The 20,366-nt window shown below is 43.7% G+C and overlaps 1 protein-coding gene across 1 annotated transcript in view; it reads left to right on the top strand.

The window, feature by feature from the left end:
• LOC112110517 (P protein) overlaps positions 1 to 20,366 on the top strand; it is a 365,580-nt gene that overhangs the window by 245,619 nt on the left and 99,595 nt on the right. Inside the window, exons 20-22 of the mRNA XM_026649002.1 lie at positions 8,016 to 8,143; positions 14,341 to 14,400; positions 15,021 to 15,125. Coding sequence (XP_026504787.1) covers positions 8,016 to 8,143; positions 14,341 to 14,400; positions 15,021 to 15,125 — 293 coding nt within the window. The remainder of the gene's footprint in view (positions 1 to 8,015; positions 8,144 to 14,340; positions 14,401 to 15,020; positions 15,126 to 20,366) is intronic.

Genomic DNA, 20,366 nt, shown 5'->3' with positions numbered 1-20,366 from the left:
ACACACACACACACACACACACACACACACACACACACACACACACAAAGTTATGAGTAATAGTGGTCATTTTGACTGAAGAAAATTTTTGAATACACTGGAAAAGATAGGAGAAAAATCATTAATAACGGTGTTTAATTGCAAACTGATTTTGTTAAATGCACACTCATCACTAGCTGGTGGGGAGTTTTAACTATATGGAAAATGCAAATTATAACAGGCCAGCCATTTATCAGCAGAAAGGAACTGACGAAAAGTGAGAGACAGGGGAAAAGAGTTTTTTCTTAAAGTGCTAATTTTTAATTAATTTCAATTCATAAACCAAGTAACAGATTTACTTACAAATTCCAGAAAATTCAGTCTTTACTCACAAATAATGTGCTGTAAATTTGGGAAAGATGCACTGTATTCATCTTGCAAAACAAAGAGGCTGAATATCTTCTTTAATTGTAAAATAGACTCCAGCCTTAATATAGAGGTACTATTTTACCTGTATAATACACACATACCGGTTATATGCACAAATGGCTGTGTACATACATATTCCCACTGCATGTGGTGGTGATACCAACATAACTAATTGGAGAACCATGTGATAAATAAAATGTACTACATAGGCCTGCAATGGCAAAGAATTCATCTACTCTGGGACTACTTCTAAAATTCCATACCTTGAGGCTTCAACAAACAACCACCTAAAAAGAAAAAGGCAACCTGTCAGAGAAATTTGTTTCTTTGTTTCTCTCACATGGGGGAATTTCCATTCAAAATTACTCTGGCCCAAGTTCTAGAATGGGGCAAACTTCACCAGTGATGGGTTTAAATTTCAATATCTTGTCGCTGCACAGGGCTAGCAATGGAATCTGTATACAACTGGATAGGGAAACTTCCAAGCTTGCTAATGGAACCCAGCATCTGTTTTGCACCTTGATATTAGGCTTTCAAATCATAACATTTTTAGGTAGAGAAAAATACTTTTGGTTATTTATACAGATTTTCATGTCTTCCCTCTGGGCTCTATACTGCTAGGCTAATATTAAATGAGGCCTCAATCTGGTAAAGTATTTAGGCACATGTTTAATTTTAAGCATGTGAGTAGTCCCTTTGAAGGCAAGAACAGGGCTGCAACTTGTAGTACTAACATTTTTTGAAGCTCAGTAAAACGTATCTAAAACTTTTTCTGTAACATACCAAATGTAACATGTTCAGAATAAATGGTATTATTGTGTAGTATTGTTTTTATCACCACTTCTTTGGGATGATCTACTTAATTTACTAGTGATTTTGCCAGTGCAGTCATACCAAACTCATGCTAATATAACTTTTTATTCTGTGTGTGTGTACCTATATGATATAAAAAAAAGTTGTCTTCACTGCAAACGTGTCTGATGACTTGCACAAATGGAAACTCTGGATGTGCCCTTAAGATTTTCATGCAAAGGAAACTATTTCAGATTACAACAATTAATATGCATATATGGTTTCTAAGGATTTCAGATTCTTAGAAAGATGCCCATTTTATCAAGCTTTTCAATTTGGATGTAAGCCAAATAATATCCCAGTTATTAAAAGCAACAGTTTTTTCTTAATTAGTCATTTGCAAAGTCTGCAGCTGCCATGGTTATCTTTCCCCTCTCCGTCCTCATATTCTAGACACGAATTCAAGTGCTTGATTATTTTCAAAATAGAAAGTCAGCTCTCTTTTGGACTGCAATAATCTGTTTGCAATGAGAGATTTTTCTGTTCTGAAGATTTTCTTTCTCGGTAGAGTTTAATGTCAAATAAACCAAAGCACAAAACTATTTCTCTTATTTTTTTTTCCTGGGGCAGTGCAGAATATGTGCACATCCTTCCTGTGTAGGAGGCATCACAGAATTTTCAGAGTGCATGGTACATTAAAGTTTCATGATAGTCCTATTTCTCTACAATCCATAGAAACTGTAACTGTATCCCGTAGAAACCATAACTGTACGGAACAGGAGTTTAAGATCAGTCCATCAAACAAGAGACACACTGACTGATTTCTCTCTCTCTCTCTCTCTCTCTCTCCTATTATATTTCTAAAACACAAACCATGTAGGATGTAATAGAAATGGGATGAAATTGAATAGTGCAAAGTGCAAGGTCATGCATTTAGGGACTAACAAGAATTTTTGCTGTAAGCTGGGAACTTATCAGTTGGAAGTGACTGAGGAGGAGAAAGACCTGGGTGTATTGTTTGATCACAGGATGACTATGAGCGGTCAATGTGATGCAGCTGTGAAAAATGCTAATACAGGCCTAGGATGCATCAGGTGAGGTATTTCCAGTAGAGACAGGGAAGTGTTAGTACCATTATACAAGGCATTTTTGAGACCTCATCTGGAATACTGTGTGTAGTTCTATTCTCCCATGTTCAAGAAAGATGAATTCAAACTGAAGCAGGTGCAGAGAAGGGCTATGAGGATGATCGGAGGAATGGAAAACCTACCTTATAAGAGGAGACTGAAAGAACGTGGCTTTGTTTAACCCAGTGTTTCTCAAACTGGGGTCGCCGCTTGTGTAGGGAAAGCTCCTGGCGGGCCGGGCCGGTTTGTTTACCTGCCCCGTCCGCAGGTCCAGCCAATCACAGCTCCCACTGGCCGCGGTTCGCTGCTCCAGGCCAATGGGAGCTGCTGGAAATGGCGCGGGCCAAGGGACTTACTTGCCACTGCTTCCAGCATCCCCCATTGGCCTGCAGCGGTGAACTGCGGCCAGTGGGAGCCGTGATCGGCTGGACCTGCGGACAGGGCAGGTAAACAAACCGGCCCGGCCCACCAGGGGCTTTCCCTACACAAGCGGCGACCCCAGTTTGAAAAACACTGGTTTAACCTAACCAAAAGAAGGCTGAGGAGAGAGATGCTTGCACTCTATAAATACACCAGAGGGATAAATACCAGGAAGGCAGAGGAGTTATTTAAGTTAAACACCAATGTAGACACACAAGCAAATGGATATAAACTCTCAATCAACAAGTTTAGGCTTGAAATTAGACAAAAGTTTCTAACCATCAGAGGAGTGAAGTTCTGGAACAGCCTTCCAAGGGGAGCAGTGGGGGGTGGGGACCTTAACTGGCTTCAAGACTGAGCTTGATAAGTTTATGAAGGGGATGGATGGTATGATGGGACTGCCTACAATGGTGTGTGATCCATGGTCGACTGCTAGTGGCAAAAATCCCCAGCGGCCAGAGATGGGACACTAGATGGGAAGGGTTCTGAGTTACTACAGAGAATTCTTTCCCAGGTATCTGCCTGGTGGGTATTGCCCACAGGCTTAGGGTCTAACTGCTCTCCATATTTGACGTTGAGAAGGAATTTCACCCTGGGTCAGGTTGGCAGAGACTTGAGTTTTTTTCCCTTCCCCTGCAGCTTGGGGCACAAGTCACTTGCAGGTTTAAACTAGTGTAAATTATGAATCTTCTGTAGTCTTTAAACCATGATTTGAGGACTTCAGTAACTCAGCCAGAGGTTAGGAATCTGTTACAGGAGTGGGGGGTGTCCTTCTGTGGCCTGTGATGTGCAGGAAGTCAGACTAGATGATCACGATGGTCATGATGCTCCCTTCTGACCTTAAAGTCTATGTAGGCAATGAAATACCGTAAATTAGGACACTCTGCTGTCATTCTTTTAGTTCTTAGCTGCTGTTTCTTGGAGGATTTTCCACTCTTCTTCTTTCCTTTCCTTCTCTCTCTGTTCCTGTCTGCTACCTTTTGTTGCTTCTTCTTCTTGCACTTTGTTATTATTAGCTTCTGTTGTTGTGAGTGGGCTTCTGTGGAAAGGTGGGTTTTGCATTGTAATAGGAAGACTAGATGTCATGTGATGACTAAAGATCATTCTGATACTTGCCAGTAGGATGAGCCTCAACCTGTTACCAAAAAAGGCTGTACCTCCACCCTCTTGATAGTTTTCCCATGGACACAGATAGTTTCTGTGTCCCTGTAGGGTACAATGGGCTCTGAGAGTCTTGAATAGAGAAGCCAGTCTCCACACTACCCTAGTTCCTTAAAATAGTTCAAGATTAGGGAATGGACCCTAAACTGGAGCAAGGACAAGCGGGAAGCCAACTGAGTGCACAAAGCCCTGACGTGATATGTTCTCCATAGCTAGTCCATCCCCAGAGGCTGTCTGCCACGCATTGCACAAAGTGGAGTTTCTAGTTAACTTTGATAGACACAGACAGTCCTGGGGAAAGCAAGTTACTCTAGTCCAGTCAGAACACAGTAAACCCACGGAGTGATTAGGTCTGTATCAGTGGGCGTGGTCCCCTGGTTAGCTGGATTTGGAAGAAGGCACCATTTCAGTCTGGTTTCCATGGACTAGGGCTAAGTCTAGTGATACGTAGAGGCCTCTTAAGGCAGATGATTTAAGAGTATGGCCAAAGTCTTGATTAAACTCCTTGAAGTGTTTCCCTGTTCCTCACTTCTGTTTTGCCTGGGACACAGTATGTGATGACATAGATTGCGCCTTCTGAGAAAGAGATGGAAAGTTGTGTGTAATTATAGTGCGGGGGCATGATAGCATAAAAATTTCTTTCCTAGTGTCTCCTATACTACATATGTTTAAAAAAGAGAGAGGTGATATGATTGCTCCCTGTACAGCTGCACATGTGAGAACTTGTGAGGGCTAGGAGCTGCTACCCATCACTACTCTCTGGGATCTGCTAGAGAGGAATGAAGAAAGCCACACTGGAGGCTGTCTTGTAGTAAACGTGTGTGTAAACCTAATACAGTTTATAAAGACTGGCAGTAATTTGTAAAAAAACCATCCTAATAAAACATTGGCACCATGTTAACAAATGAGTTACAATATGTTTCTCTATGCAATTCAGTTACTTTACATAAACATTAGCAAATAATTATTCCCGCTGTATAGCACATTTAAGGTGATTTGTCTTCATGACAGGCAGGAAGAAACAAAAAAATGCCAAGATATTTACACAGATTGCTCCAGAAATATTAAGAACTGTTAGTTCTTAAATGTTCCAGGTTTGCTAAATGTTACACTTGTGCAATATGGGTCTAAAATGCTGCCATTTAGCACTTGGTTTGTATAGGTATAAATGTTGAGGGTACAATAGGGGCAAAGGTGGTGTAGAATCAGGGCTTTGAGACCTAATTTTACCTTTAGTCTTGAATCCAAAACTCGTATTGACTTTAATGGGAGCTGCACAGGTCTATGTGAGGACAGAACATCGGCTCTCTGTTTGGTTTTGCTGTGGTGCAGTGGTGGCTGAGACTAGATAGTTGAGAGAGAAATCAGTTAATTCATGTGAACCATTAATTCATCATAGTCCTTATTTATACTGAAAGACACTAAGGCCAGATCTTTAGCTATGGTGAAGATCACACCAAGCAAGTCGGAGTTAATTAATCATTTAATTTGCATTAATAGATTACACTTTGTTTTTAGTTTGGAAGGCAGGAAGGATATAATAGAGTTGTCAATGGCAATAGCCAAGGGATGCGATGGACAGAGATTAGGAGTTCACCCCTTCCGTGGATACTGCTAAAACATCCCTGACCTTGGACAACTTTTCTTCCTGTGGCTTATAAATATTTCTAAAGAGCTTTAACTTCTTGCCTTTGGAATGCCCAAGATCAGTGTTTCTCAAACTGAGGTCGCCGCTCGTGTAGGGAAAGCCCCTGGCGGGCCGGGCCGGTTTGTTTTCCTGACCCGCCCGCAGGTCTGGCCGATTGCGGCTCCCACTGGCCGCGGTTCGCTGCTCCAGGCCAATGGGGTCTGCTGGAAGCAGCGGCCAGTAAGTCCCTTGGCCCGCACCACTTCCAGCAGCCCCCATTGCCCGGGAGCCGCGATCGGCCAGACCTGTGGATGGGGCAGGTAAACAAACTGGCCCGGCCCGCCGGGGCTTTCCCTACACAAGCGGCGACCCCAGTTTGAGAAACACTGTGCTAGCAGTTAAAGTCAAGGGGGAAAGTGTTTATATAGTAGAACATAACATAATATATACATGACTATTTTACAAATCCATTAAAAGGCAATGAAAATTCCTAATCAGGATCCAATATTATGTGGCTTTATAAAGGCCTTTCTTGACATTCTAATGAGTGCTACATAACTAAAAGAAATTTTCTCTCTAATTTTATGCATGCAGTATTTTCAACAATTGTGCTGTGCTCCAAGGATCACAATTAATCTAAAATTCCCTTGAAAGCATGCAATATGTTATTTAACGTTCCAAAACTACATATGTACTGGAAGAATAAAAATTGCATCTCCTGTGTAAGGGAATCTTTGTATAGAACTACAGTGGATCTCTTTCTTTAGGAATTGAAGGGCATCAGTCAACATTCGCTAACTTCATTAATGGAGAGGATATTTGATCTGTATGTTTCTACTGTTATTTTTTAATCAAATTTAGATGGAATGTCATTGAGTTTTAATTTTAAACCTTTGGATTTTCTTAAAAACTAGGCTTTGTTTGCCAGATGCTGGGAATGGGCATCAGGGGATGGATTACTTGATGATTACCTGTTCTGTTCATTCCTTCTAAAACACCTGGCATTGGCCACTGTTGGAAGACAGGATACTGGGCTAGACGGACCATTGGTCAGACCCTGTATGGCCGTTTTTATGTTCTATGTTCCTTGGGGACAAGGGAAGCAGAAGCACATATGTACCAGATGAATGGCCCCAGATCTTAAGTGCATGGAATCAATCTGCTGTATTTTGCTATTTCACAATATCAATGAGCTAGAAGTGGCCTCTTAGAAGGCCATTTTATGTATCTACCTGCCCTGTGGCAGGATCTTAGTATCTCTAAATCATCTTCAGTACTTGATTATTAGTTTTGACTTTGATTTCTACCAGGAAGGATTTTTTCCCCCACAGGCATAATGTTCCAACTATAACACTTTGATAGAGATGTAGGAAATAGTCACAACAAAAAGAGAAATAACTTGAAATGGTGAGGAGCTTTGTGCATATCATTAACAATTCAAAAATGATGTATATCAATAGTTTTTCATCCAAATATTGGCCCCTTATCCAGTCGAGTTTCCTTCTGAGCAAAAATGGGCATATGCCTAGTGAAAATTCTCTTTGAAATCTGGTTTCTTAGCTTGAAATTTGGCATAGTCCCTTGGCAAAAATTGCCATTTCATGCACAGACGGTTCCAGAATACATTTAAATAATGCTGACAATAACCCTAGAGTATGAGTCAGGAAATTCTGTGGTGGTTTTCCCTGGTTGAATATTGAGCATTGAGCTTTTAGACATCTGTGGATGAAAAGAAGTGTATAAGTGTATTAATGTATGCTGTGTTATTTTAGTCATGACAGTCCCAAGATATTAGACCTAGAAGGTGGGTGAGGTAATCTCTTTTACTGGACTACTGTTGGTGAGAAAGCTTGAAAGTTTGTCTCTCTCACAAACAGAAGTTGGTCCAGTAAAAGAGATTACCTCACCCACTTTGTCTGTCTAACCATATTCATCTACATACAGTATATATGTAAATGTCGGTACATGAACACTCCATGTATACATAGTTTATCACTGTTTTTAAGAGAGAACCCCCTATCCTGGAATAGCCTTCCTTTCCTCAGTTTATCCTCTAGCCAAAATATCCTGTGTGAGGAGGACTGGACAGAGAATGCCTTTCAGTGCCTATCCTAATCAGATGGAATTTTATTTGTGAAGCAAACTCAGTGGATTTTTCATCAGCACAAGATGCTTCCTCTTGTTGATTCCTCAGCACTCCCAGAAATTGCTGGCCCCAACAGCATAAGATTGTTAATCAAACGTGGATCTCCTCCTAAATTTGTACGAGGTTTCTATTTCTACATAAATCTAGAACATATTCTTGTAAAAGAGATTTGTGAAATTTCCTTGCTACACAGTCAGCACAAAAAAATAGGTCAGAAAATGTTTAAATGAAAAATGTGTTAATGTATATTTTATGTCCTTAGAAAAATAAATGTGCATCTTAGACAAATCTAGAAAATGTAACAAATACTCCCTGTTCTCCTTTTTTAATGCAGGGTGGATTGCAATGTTGGGAGCTATTTGGCTACTAGTGTTAGCTGACATCCATGATTTTGAGATGATACTAAACAGAGTGGAATGGGCAACACTTCTTTTCTTTGCAGCACTGTTTGTTCTAATGGAGGTAAGAAGAATTAAGACAAAAATGCACTTAGTCCTCTTTATTTTTAACCAGTGATTTCTATAATCTGGACAGTTAGAGTTGCAAGAAGCACTCGAATAATGGGGGCAAGCATCATCCTGAATATAGGGCTCACACAAGAAAGGGGTGAAAGCTCTGTAATATTTCTCTTAATAGTTTAGTTATAACAACAGAGAACAAAATTATGGAATGGGGAGAGCTGCTCTGGAGTAAAGTCTCACTTTTCATTATAACCTGGATTTTGTCCTCTTCCCTTTTCTCTTCCATAATTTCCAATAAGGAGAGGTTTAGTTTAAAACTTGGCATGTGCGTTCCATGTGAGCAGACAATTATTTTTTAACCAAGTTTTAAGTTATTTAGACAAGCCATAGAAAAAACAGAAGTTAGTCGTAGTTTGAAGAAATCTCACTTTTCCCCATATCCTGACTACAAAATGGCTCGTCTGAGAGGCTTCTTCAAATGAGATTTGTTTGAAAGCTGTTTGTGCGATCTAGCACACAAGACCAAATTTCAAATACTGAAAATCATCATTAAAACACTGAGTGCAAGTGAGGCTTGAATAGTTTAATACGTTGTTTGTGCATTCAATTTCTGAATGGCTGGTTGCTTCAATCACATTTGATTCACTATTTCAGAATGTTGATGTGAAATTTTTGTTTTGGTTTGGCACAAATGTTTGGAGAATGGGTGATCTTCGTATGAATACCCGCATTCACATGCAAACAAGGTGATTTGTGCATGCACAAGAATGCTCGTTATTCACTAGTCATTATTCTGTTTTAAAAGTTTCAATCTTCCAATCGTGGTGCAGAAATAAGGCCATGATCTGACTTAGGTGAACAGTCTCACACCGTGAATAGTCAAAAAGAGCAGTTTATAAACAACTCATAATTTGAAATTTGTTTGCATAGTCAAATAACTATAAATAGCAAATAGATGTGTATATCTGAATTTATTTATGAACAATTCATCAACAGAAAAATGGGCTACATTTGCAGCAGATATTTGTCATGAATAAGTCAGCTAGTTCTGTTTAATATACCAAATTAGGAGTTCAGAGCCTAGTAAACTGAAAGATTATTGGAGGCTCTGATCATTGGAAAGGTTGCGATCAGCTGAAAGGAGTTCAGAACACCACTCGTTCATCTATTGTGACCTAGTGCCACCCATTCTCACACATGCAGTTTCTAATGCTATCCTGAAATGTGTTAGGCAGGACTGGGAATCCCTACTGAAGTCACCATAGTTTTATGGTGCTAGCATTTTATGTAAGTCACATTCTCTGATCTACTGTTTTAGCTTGAGTTTAGATGTTTTTATTTGAGCACAGTGTGGCTATAATGTAATGTAGTAAACAATGTTGAAAGCAGTTTTGCCATTTACTGAAATCTTGCAGTTCCTATTGATATAATCCCCTGAACTTTTTTTTTATAGTTTCTCTAGTCACTGGTGGGTATTGGAAGAATGGTTAACAAAACAATATTTCTTCAGGCTCTCTGGAGCCATACTATCATTAACTTATGAAACAAACTGGGACAGATGAAATGCTCCTTGGAAAAGTGGCAACCACATTTAAACTCTTCCATTTATAAAAATTGGGGAGACAGCTTTGTTGCTGATAGCTAAATGCTGAGAAGTTTATTTTTGAAATGGGTATTATTGGAGTGTAGGCGTGTAGGCTTGCGTGTCCGCCCCTCACTGTCAATCTCCGAGGGGGGGCACGCCTCTTCGCTGTCACGCACCTGCAATGGCAGTCTGTATAAGGGGAAATTAGCTGTCTCTAGGACTCAAACCCTCAGACAGGGTAGAGCAGTGAACAGTTCAGAGGCCCAGGCCCTGGGGCATGGCATGGCACCAAGTACAGTCTAGCGGGCTCTGGCAAGGGGTGAGCGCCCCAGCAAGCGCAGGTCTCCTGACCTAAGGAGCGTGGAGTATTGCCACCCCAGGGGAGGAGTAGTAGGGGGGACGTGGGCCCTTCCCAACTCCCAGTCTAGGGCCCTAACAGCGGCAGAGTGGTCTTCCACTGGGTCAGAGGGGATCCTGACCATAACACGCTGACCTAATCTCTGGCAGTGCTGCAGCCAGACTTGGGTCGGCTGCCCCTGGGGCACTTCCTATACTCCCCCCTTGGGTGTACCTTCCAAGGGTCATCGTCCGTCTCCCCAGGGTACACTGCGAGCGGCAGTCCCAGCAACTCCTCAGTGTCCAGCGTGTCTGGACATATGGGTAGCTCAGGGCCCTCCTCGGGACAGCAGAAGTCTTCTGCAGGCTCCTGCATCTGCGGTGGGGAAAATGTGTCCGTCTCCTTTGTCAGCTGCCTCCCAACTGAGCTACAGGGCCCACCTTTTATACTTTCTGTTCCTGTCCTGCCCCTCTGTTTCTGGTGTGGAGAGCGTGGCCTTCCTGGTTCTGCCCAGCAGGGGGCAGCTGGCTGCCCCTCACTGTCAATCTCTGAGGGCGGCCACACCTCTTCGCTACATGGAGGAAAAGCTTAAATGTCATTAATGTTGTTGCTACTCTGTACATTTTGATAAAAATATGAAACTTTTAAAGGGGCACGCAAGTAGAAACCAAATTTAGATATGTTTAAAAAACTAATACAAATGTTTAATAGTTTTGAATTTTCCAGTAAAAGAGACTTTTCTTTAGATTAAACATTCCCTTCTGGTGTTTGTAGAGTGTATGGAGGAATTTAACTGAAAGATGTAGTCATCTGTTTTCTGGGTACTGCAACATTAAATGCAGAAGTGATTCTTCCCTCTTCCAGGGTCAGCAGTGAGGTAGCTGCCATTTTGTTTTTCATTTCAAATGCAGAACATTATATAGGAATCACTGTGCATCCTCTCCCTTCCCCTGCTTCCCTCTGTATTTATTCTCTTTTTCTAAAGTAAAAGTAATCTAGACTAAAAGTACAATTTTTCCCTTTGTATATGTGTAATTAATGTACAGCACAGAATTGCTCTAGATATTCTAACTCATCTTTAACGCAAGGGACTTACTAGGTAGGACACTACAATTATCCTCAATTCTTTTTCAAGAGTGCCATTATATCTTGATCTTCCACCAGGGATGACACCAGAGATAGACCTAAAAACTGAAAGACAGTTCCCCTGTCATTGCAGTGTCATTCTCCCTAGTACCACACAAAAACATGGACATTAAGTTTGAGCCTAACTTCATATTTGGAATTTGAATGTTAAACCTCCTGGCCCAGAAGGAGACACTGCTGCCAGCTGAACCACACTAATATCTCTGGCTCAGCTGTGTTACAGCAGGTGCAGCACTTTTTTGTAGCCTTCCGCTCTGACAGTGCTGTTTGACTCCTAGTTGCTCATATTCAAAGCTATGATGAATATTCTCCATGCTGATTCAATAGGGGAATGGAGAGAGTAAAATAAAAGGTTAGAGGTACTCAGACTGAGGGTTCTGTTTACTTTGAGAGACTTGATTGTTCTCTCAGGGTCATCTGTTGTATGTGTCCTGTGCCTCTCATATCACTGTCATGTGGTGCCTGCTGTCTTTCCCCTGTGACCTTCGTGTACTCTTTTTGTTCAATAACCCACCTGAGCAGCTGGAGTTTGAGGGTGTAGTAGGAAATGTACCTGAAGAAGCTTCAGATGACTGCTCCATTGTTGCTTAGTTTAGCACAGGAAAACAATTATAAGAGGCTAGGCTCTTTGGAGCTGCCAGCAATTCTCAGAAGCTATGAAAATGTAGGAAATTTGTATCTGTAACAGACAGGCCATCAGCATTAGGTAACAAAACTTGTATTAATAGAGCTTCTGAGCCTTGGGATGGGATACTCAAAAGTGCACCCCAATCCCATTCTGGACATGCTGGAAAGGGAGGTGACAAGTCAGGGGTCTGCTTCATTATGCAGACTGTCCACAGTGGCATAAGTTAGAGGAGTCCCATGACTGTTCTGAATCATGCTAGGACCAGGCCAGTGCAGAATCAGGGACCCATAACTTTCTCTTCAATGCCCGCCCTCCTCTTCTGTGCTGAGCAGAGCTAAGAGGTGAGAACTGAGCTTAGGGTCTGGGAAAAGGGGAAGAGTTTGGGGAAAGTTGAAGATAGGAGTTGGCCTCTAATAAAAAAACTGGAAACTAAACATTCAATGTGATGACCTGTGCACATCCCTAACTAAGATCTAGGCAATAGAGAATGAAGTTTAGAACACTGATTTTATTTGTTTTGAGTTATTAGTGTTGGTGGGGTCCAAATTTCTCCACCTCTGCCATAGAATATGTGGTTCAATAGTCTGGTCTGGACTGATGGAGTAAATAAAGAACAAGGGTTTTTTTTTTTTTTTTTTTTGCTTTAACATTTACATTCAGATCTAGGGTATAAGGTAGCCACTTTGTGCTGTGCTGCCAGCAGAATCTTGATCCAGGGCTGGTGGACCCTTGGAGGATAACTATAATGCAAGAGAGATGGGATTCCTCTGCTGCCACAGAACCAGTGTAGAAGTTCCCATGCCACCCTCCCTACACCAATATAGTGAAATGGGCAGGGCATCCCTATGCTGCATCTGTGATAAATGAAAGGAGTGGGGTAGCTCTCTTTTATGGACACCCAGCCAGCCAGTTAGCTATAAATCCCTCTTGGTATTGTTCTCTACTTGCTTTACCTGTATAGGGTTAAAGAGTCTCTCTGCATAGGTAAAAGAAAGGGAGTGGTCACCTGACCGAAAGGGCCAATGGGAAGGCTAGAACTTATTAAAATTGGGGGGGGGGGAACCTTCCCCTTTGTCTGTGTTGTTCTCCGAGAGGGGGACAGAGCAGCGATGCTATAAAAAGCTTTGGGCCAGGCATGAAAAATCATCAAATCATACCTAGAAACTACTCATTTAAAACCCCAGATATGTAAGTAGATCAGGAAATGTCTAGGAAGACGCGATTAGGTTTATCTCTGTTTATTTCTTTATGGCTTATGGACTCCTCTGTTCTAACTCTAGGTGCTTTTGTTTTGCTTGTAACCTTTAAGCTGGACCTCAAGAGAGCTATCTTGATGTTTAATCCTTGTAATAGTTTTTTTTTAAATCTAGCAAAAAGCTTAAGTTCCAAATGAATTTTCTTTCTTTTTTTAAGAACAGGATTGGATTTTTGTGTCCTAAGAGGTTTGTGCACATGTTGTTTAATTAGCTGATGGCAGCAGCTGATTTCCTTTGTTTTCTTTCGCAGCTCTTCCCTCGGGGGGGGGGGGTGAAAGGGCTTGAGGGTACCCCACAGGAAGGAATTTCCAAGTGCGCCTTCCTGTGTTTTCAAAGCGGTTTTTGCACTTGGGTGATGGCAGCATCTACCCATCCAAGATCAGAAAAAACCTATAACCTTGGGAGTTTAATACAAGCCTGGAGTGGCCAGTATTAATTTTTAGAATCCTTGCGGGCCCCCACCTTCTGCACTCGAAGTTCTAGAGTGGGAAATCAGCCTTCACAGCATCAATATTTGGATGTGGTTTCATCCCTTGAACCTGTTAGCAGCCAGTGTAAATTAGAGCAGCCCTACATGCAACAGTCCTTGGACTGGAAAAATGCAAAGGTGAACTTCATGTAACTTTGCATCTCCATATGCTACCTCCCTGACTTGCACTATGTGTTTCTTGGCAGTAGCTGAGAATGTGACCATTAATTGGTTTTTGTTTTTTGGGTTCTGAGTCCAGCTATTTTACAGAAATTCTTTCTTTTTCATTTTTCTTTTTCTTCCTTTTCCCTCTTTCCTTTCTTTGCTGGGAATAAGCCACAAACTTCAGCCTGAACTGTCCAAAGTTTGGAATATTTGCTCTAGGTTCTTGCTTCATATCTATCTAGGGTTTCTTTAGGTTTAAAATAATTTGCACTCAAGTATTCAAACAAAATGCATCCACTCCAGAAGAAGGGAAACTTTAAACCTCAGAATGGTGTTGTTAATGGAGATGAGATATCTGTGCCCTACAGTCCCTTTAGAGAATCTGGTTGACATTTCAAATGCAACAAAATTCCACAAATAATGTGGCTCTGTTGACATTTCTACTGTTCTCAGTAGCTTTCCCAGCTGTAATGTGTACCTTACATAGGGTGAATATTGACACATTTTTGAGAGAAAATACCTGTCGGCTTTGTTTTAATTCACTTTAAAGTATTTGTTTCAACTGCATATTTGCTCACGTACTATTGGTTGATCTAAATTTCTCTCTTTTAGGCTTTGGCTCATCTTCATTTAATAGATTATATAGGAGAACAGACAGCTTTGTTAATAAAGGTACGTTTCAATGTTTACAGTTATTTCATTCCCAAGCTAGAGAAATATTTGTATTGCTTTAATAAATAGACTGACGAATCATTGCATATTGAAGGATACGCGAAGGGTTGTATTCCTACATCAGATGTGCAATGGGTGCATTTCACCCTTCAGTGTGAATGGTCTTCAATATACATGGTGTATACCTCTCCAAAGCCAGAATATATGATCTTATCTGAATAGTCCGTCTTTTCTGTAGTTTTAATTCATAATAAACAAGGTGGGGGAGATAATGTACAGAGGGAAAAAAAGCTGGATAATTATAGCTGCACAGGACATTTCTTGTATGAAACATAAACATGATTGTTAGAAATGTCACTTGCTGCATGCCTCCTTTCCCGCGTTGCTGTCGAATCAGTAGAATTATTGTGTATAAATCCTTCAGTTATTTCTTTTTAAAAATTTATTTTATATTCATATCACCTTTTTAAAAATGAGTGTGTTGATGATTTAGTGAAGAATGTGTACAATTATGCCATTAGTAGCACGCAGAAATATCCAGTTATTGTTAGAGCTGAAAAAAAATGTCGGCTAGCTTTCAGTTTAAATGGAGTTGTAACTTCATTTTTTTTTAATACCAGGTGGTTCCCGAGGATCAACGCCTAGCAGTTGCTATCATTTTAGTACTCTGGGTCTCTGCTCTGGCATCCTCCCTAATTGACAACATTCCGTTCACAGCTACAATGGTATGTCTCTCTTCAGCAGTTGCATTTCTTCCTTCCATTATGTGCAGTGAGTCCAACTATTTGATAACAAGCTTGCTTTGTGAGACCTTAACTGTGTTACAATTTCCCCCACCTCTTAGAGGCAGTGAATATTATTACTGGGCTTATTCATCCCATTTAGGCATCTCAGTGGCAATTTGAACATGCAAATATCAGATTTGCAAATGCCATTATGATGATTAAGTATTAAATTAAGTGCTCCATTGTACTTGCATTTTTGCACTGGCCCTGGGCTTCTGGCCTTTTAAGTATCTGGCTCTCAAATCTTCTTATTCTTGCATTAAATCCATAGTGGCAGTTCATAATAATTCATAATGACAATGAATAGTCATTGGGCCAAGGAAAGAGTGAGAACTACTCTATAAAAACTGGTGCTTAGGGCACTAACCTAGAATTTGTGAGACCCAAGATCAAGTCCCTGCGCCAATGCCCATTTAATTATTTATATAAAAAAGGAACAGCTTCAACAGGAGAGAATCAGAAAGACCCAACCCAGTAGAGGAGGAGGAGGCAGTCTGCATCTGCAACCTTTAGCCCAGTGGTAAGGGCATTCTCTGCAATGTGGGAAACTGAAGTTCAAAGCCCGTCTCTGTATCAGGCAGAGAGGGGCAGGGCCGGCACCAGGCACCCAAGCTGGTGCTTGGGGCGGCACCTGGAGGGGGGCGGCGGCGCGGCTCTCCGGCCGCCGGGGAGAGCGGGGCCACAGCAGGGCTCGCCGCCCTCCCCCCGGCGCTCTGGCCGCCCTCCCCCCGTGGGGGGGGGAGGGGGCGGCGGCCGGAGGCTTTTTCGCCTGGGGCGGCGAAAAAGCCAGAGCCGGCCCTGGAGAGGGGAAGTGAACTTGGGTCTCCCACACGCCAGTTGAGTGCTCTAACCATTGGGGCTAATGTAGTTTGAGCTAAATAGGAACAAAGAACTGGAGCCACACAAGAACAAAACAAAAAACGGATTAAGAGAATTTATGGAATCTCTCCATTGCTTAACAAATATGATTGATTCTAAATACAAGGGTCCGTGGTCGAGCTGAAAACAAGAAGAGGAGGCTGAAGTTTGACTGATGGATTGTAATCCTAAAACTCTTTTGTTCACTTCAAGCATTTAAAATTGAAGATCCAGATTTCTACCCCAAATCTACATTTAAAAAGATGATGATGTCACAGTTCATTTAATCAAAATGATGGAAAATTGTGGAAGTAAAATCGGACAGTTGAATTCAGCATTTTGTCAATGTTTTAGAAACATACACTTCTGTCCATCCAGCTCAGCAATAAAGTGTGTTTTCAACACATTCCAATAAGTTTGGTCTTAACTTTGTAATAGTTATGTGTTGTTAGAAAAAGAGCAACAACAAGAAAACTCCACAATAAGTTGGTTCAGTGGTTTTCAAACTGAAGTACATGAGCTCTCAACAAGGGGGTACATAAGAAAAATCCTGTAGTGGCATATTTTATTTAGTGAAACTTGGCAATATAATCATAGGTATATTATGAACCTACCTCAGATGGCAGTACACAGTAGATTACATTATTTGGAAAGGGTTATGCAGCCTAAAAAAATTTAAAATCACTGTATCTATGGGTATGTCTACACTACGAGAGTAGTTCGATTTTAGTTAAATCGAATATGTGCAATCGATATTAGAAAGTCGAACGTGTGTGTCTACACTAAGGACAGTAATTCGACTTTGTCAGTCCACACTACCAGGGAAAGCGTCGACATTGGAAGCAGTGCACTGTGGGCAGCTATCCCACAGTTCCCGCAGTCCCCGCTGCCCATTGGAATTCTGGGTCGAGCCCCCAATGCCTTCTGGGTAAAAAAATGTGGCGAGGGTGCTTTTGGGTAACTGTCGTCATCCGTCAGTCACTACCGCCCTGCCTCCCTCCCTGAAAGCGCCGGCGGGAAATCAGTTCGCGCACTTTTTGATCAGTGACAGCGCGGACGCCACAGCACTGCGATCATGGATCCCGCTGCGACCATCGCTGCAGTTGTGGCCGTTCTCAACGCCTCGCACCTTATCATACACCTTTCCCAGAGGCAGATGCAGAGAAATCAGGCGAGGAGGCTACGGCACCGCCGTGAGGGCCTGAAGTCGGAGAGTAGCACAGAGCTGTCAGAAACCACGAGCCCCAGCGCCCAGGACATCACGGTGGCAATGGGGCATGTGGATTTTGTTGAACGGCGATTCTGGGCCCGGGAAACAAGCACGGACTGGTGGGACCGCATAGTGCTTCAGGTCTGGGATGAATCCCAGTGGCTGCGAAACTTTCGCATGCGGAAGGGGACTTTCCTGGAACTTTGTGAGTTGCTGTCCCCTGCCCTGAAGCGCAAGGACACCCGGATGCGAGCAGCCCTGACTGTCCAGAAGCGAGTGGCCATAGCCCTCTGGAAGCTTGCAACGCCGGACAGCTACCGGTCAGTCGCGAACCACTTTGGCGTGGGCAAATCTGCCGTGGGGGTTGTTGTCCTGCAAGTAGCCAAGGCAATCGTCAAGGTACTGCTGTCAAAGGTAGTGACCCTGGGAAACGCGCAGGCCATCATAGATGGCTTCGCTGCGATGGAATTCCCAAACTGCGGTGGGGCTATAGATGGGACTCACATCCCTATCCTGGGACCGGGCCACCAGGCCAGCCAGTACATCAATAGAAAGGGCTACTTTTCAATGGTGCTGCAAGCACTGGTGGACCATCGGGGACGGTTTACAAACATCTACGTCGGATGGCCGGGCAAGGTTCATGACGCTCGCGTGTTCAGGAACTCTGGTCTGTTTAGACGGCTGCAGGAAGGTATTTACTTCCCGCACCACAAGATAACTGTTGGGGATGTGGAGATGCCTACAGTGATCCTCGGGGACCCAGCCTACCCGCTAATGCCCTGGCTCATGAAGCCCTATACTGGCGCCCTGGACACAGAAAAAGAACTGTTCAACTACCGGCTGGGCAAGTGCAGAATGGTGGTGGAGTGTGCTTTTGGCCGTCTCAAGGGGAGATGGAGAAGCTTACTCACTCGCTGTGATCTCAGCGAAACCAATATCCCCATCGTTATTGCAGCTTGCTGTGTGCTCCACAATCTGTGTGAGAGCAAGGGGGAGACCTTTATGGCGGGGTGGGAGGTTGAGGCAAATAGCCTGGCTGCTGATTACGCCCAGCCAGACAGCCGGGCGATTAGAAGAGCCCAGCGGGACGCGCTGTGCATCCGGGAGGCTTTGAAAGCCAGTTTCAAGGCTGAGCAGGGTACCCAGTGACTTTTAAGTTTGTGGACACAGAAGCTGAACTTGCCCCCGTTTCTTTACCCAGTTGCCGTCGACTATCCTCTCCAATTACATACCCCCTTCACCCCCTTCCCAAAAAATAAAATCTGTTCTGTTTTGTTAATGGACACCGTTGTCTTTATTACTGTTTTCGCGGGAATGTTTTAAACCTGGGACGCAGACTGTGGCGGGGGGCGGGTTTAGGGTTGTGATGCAAATGATGCTTCTAAACTCCAGGAATGACAGGCTCCGCGGTGGTGGACTGGTTGTTTCAACGGAGCCTGCCAGCCCTCCTGGCCGGGACTGCGTGTATGTGTCGGCTATGTGACTGTCTTGCAGGGGGAGGAGGGTTACAGATCCCCTGCTGCACGGCTCTGTGATCCAGGGTAAGGACCGCTGCATAAGATCTGTAACTGCCCTCTCCCGCCACGAAGTCACAGAGCAACACCACCCCCCCCACCACACAGAACATGAAAACCACCTCCCAGACTGACCAGGATAACTAGTCACTGCACTGTATATGTGCCCTGCTGCTGCACCTGCCCCCTGCTAAAGGTGACTGTCCTGTCCAATGACCAAGCCCCTTCCCCCCCCTTCAGACAGACTCTCCTCCAAAAGAAGAGGATGGAAACAGTAATGAACAGAAACGTATTCTTTATTAACAACCGCACATGGAACGGGGGGGTGAAACTTGGACGGGGTCTTGTGTGAGGCGGGTAGGAAAGGACTTTTCAAATTTTGGGGAATGAGAGCCTTCTAGTGGTAGAGCAGTCCGCAGGGGTGGAGTGAAATTTTTCACGGCCCCTTCCACCCCTCCGTGTTTGGACTTTGGGTGAGGGGGGTATGGGACTTGGTGGCGGGGCAGGGCAGTTACAGAGAGACTGCAGCGGGGCTCTCTCCTCCTGCCTCCGGTCCTGCAGAACATCCACAAGGCGGCGGAGCGTGTCCGTTTGCTCCCTCATTAGTCCAAGCAGCGTTTGAGTAGCCTGCCTGTCCTCCTGTCGCCACCTCTCCTCCCGTTCAATGTTTGCCCGGTGCATTTGGGACAAGTTCTCCCTCCACTGTGTCTGCTGGGCTGCCTGTGCTCGGGAGCATCCCATTAGTTCAGCAAACATGTCTTCCCGTGTCCTCTTCTTCCTCCTCCTAATGTGCGCTAGCCTCTGGGCAGATGTGGCTGTGGGAATTGGAAAAAGGGAGTGAATTCCTGAGACAGATCAATGTATCTGTGAACAGAGAACATAGTCTTTCTCTGTGAACAAGACCATGCAGAGCACCTATCACACGCGCACTGAGGACAAGGTCGAATTTTCGGCCCTCGCCTACAGTGCCTGCGGTCTTGCTGTGGCGAGCTGAGGAGCAGGGCAGGACACCGGACTTTGTCTAGATGGCAAACATGGTAAGCCGTAGACTTGTGGCTGCTTAAAACTTTAAGAGTGGCACTGGCCTCCTTTCACATAGAAAGCAATGCGAGTCTCTGCTGGCAGCAATCCTGCAAGCATGAACTCTGGCCCTGTCCCACCCCCTCGCGGCTGTAAACCGCGTGGCTGTAAACCGGCGGTTGCAGTTCTGTAAAGGGACGGGCAAGCAGTCCCAATACTAACTTTGCCCTACCTAATTCACAGCAGGGAGTCATGCCAGACATCACCCTCCTGAAGGTCTCGGAGAGCCAGAAGGAGAAGATGCTCCGGGACAGCCTGCAGAAACCGGGGCCATTTGCTGCATGCTCTGCAAGGCCATGATCCCGGAGTACCTGCTGGCGTTGTGGCAGGGAAACGTGTCCTACCACGGGGGGCCTAATAAGCTCTCCCTGCCCAGGAACCTGCTCTTGAGGCTGGAAAAACACCTGCAGGAGGTGTATGAGGAGTTCTCCCCGGAGGATGTCGCCTCTATCCCCGGTTACATTGACCAGTTCTTGGCTTAGGTGCCCTTGGAGGGACAAATGAGTGCAGCGTTTTGGG

This window comes from Terrapene carolina, unplaced genomic scaffold (genome assembly GCF_002925995.2).
Source record: "Terrapene carolina triunguis isolate 2854851 unplaced genomic scaffold, T_m_triunguis-2.0 Scaffold23, whole genome shotgun sequence".
Taxonomy (NCBI): Eukaryota; Metazoa; Chordata; order Testudines; family Emydidae; genus Terrapene; species Terrapene triunguis.
The sequence above is the reverse complement of the archived record's forward strand: the minus strand, read 5'-3'. Positions and strand labels throughout refer to the sequence as shown.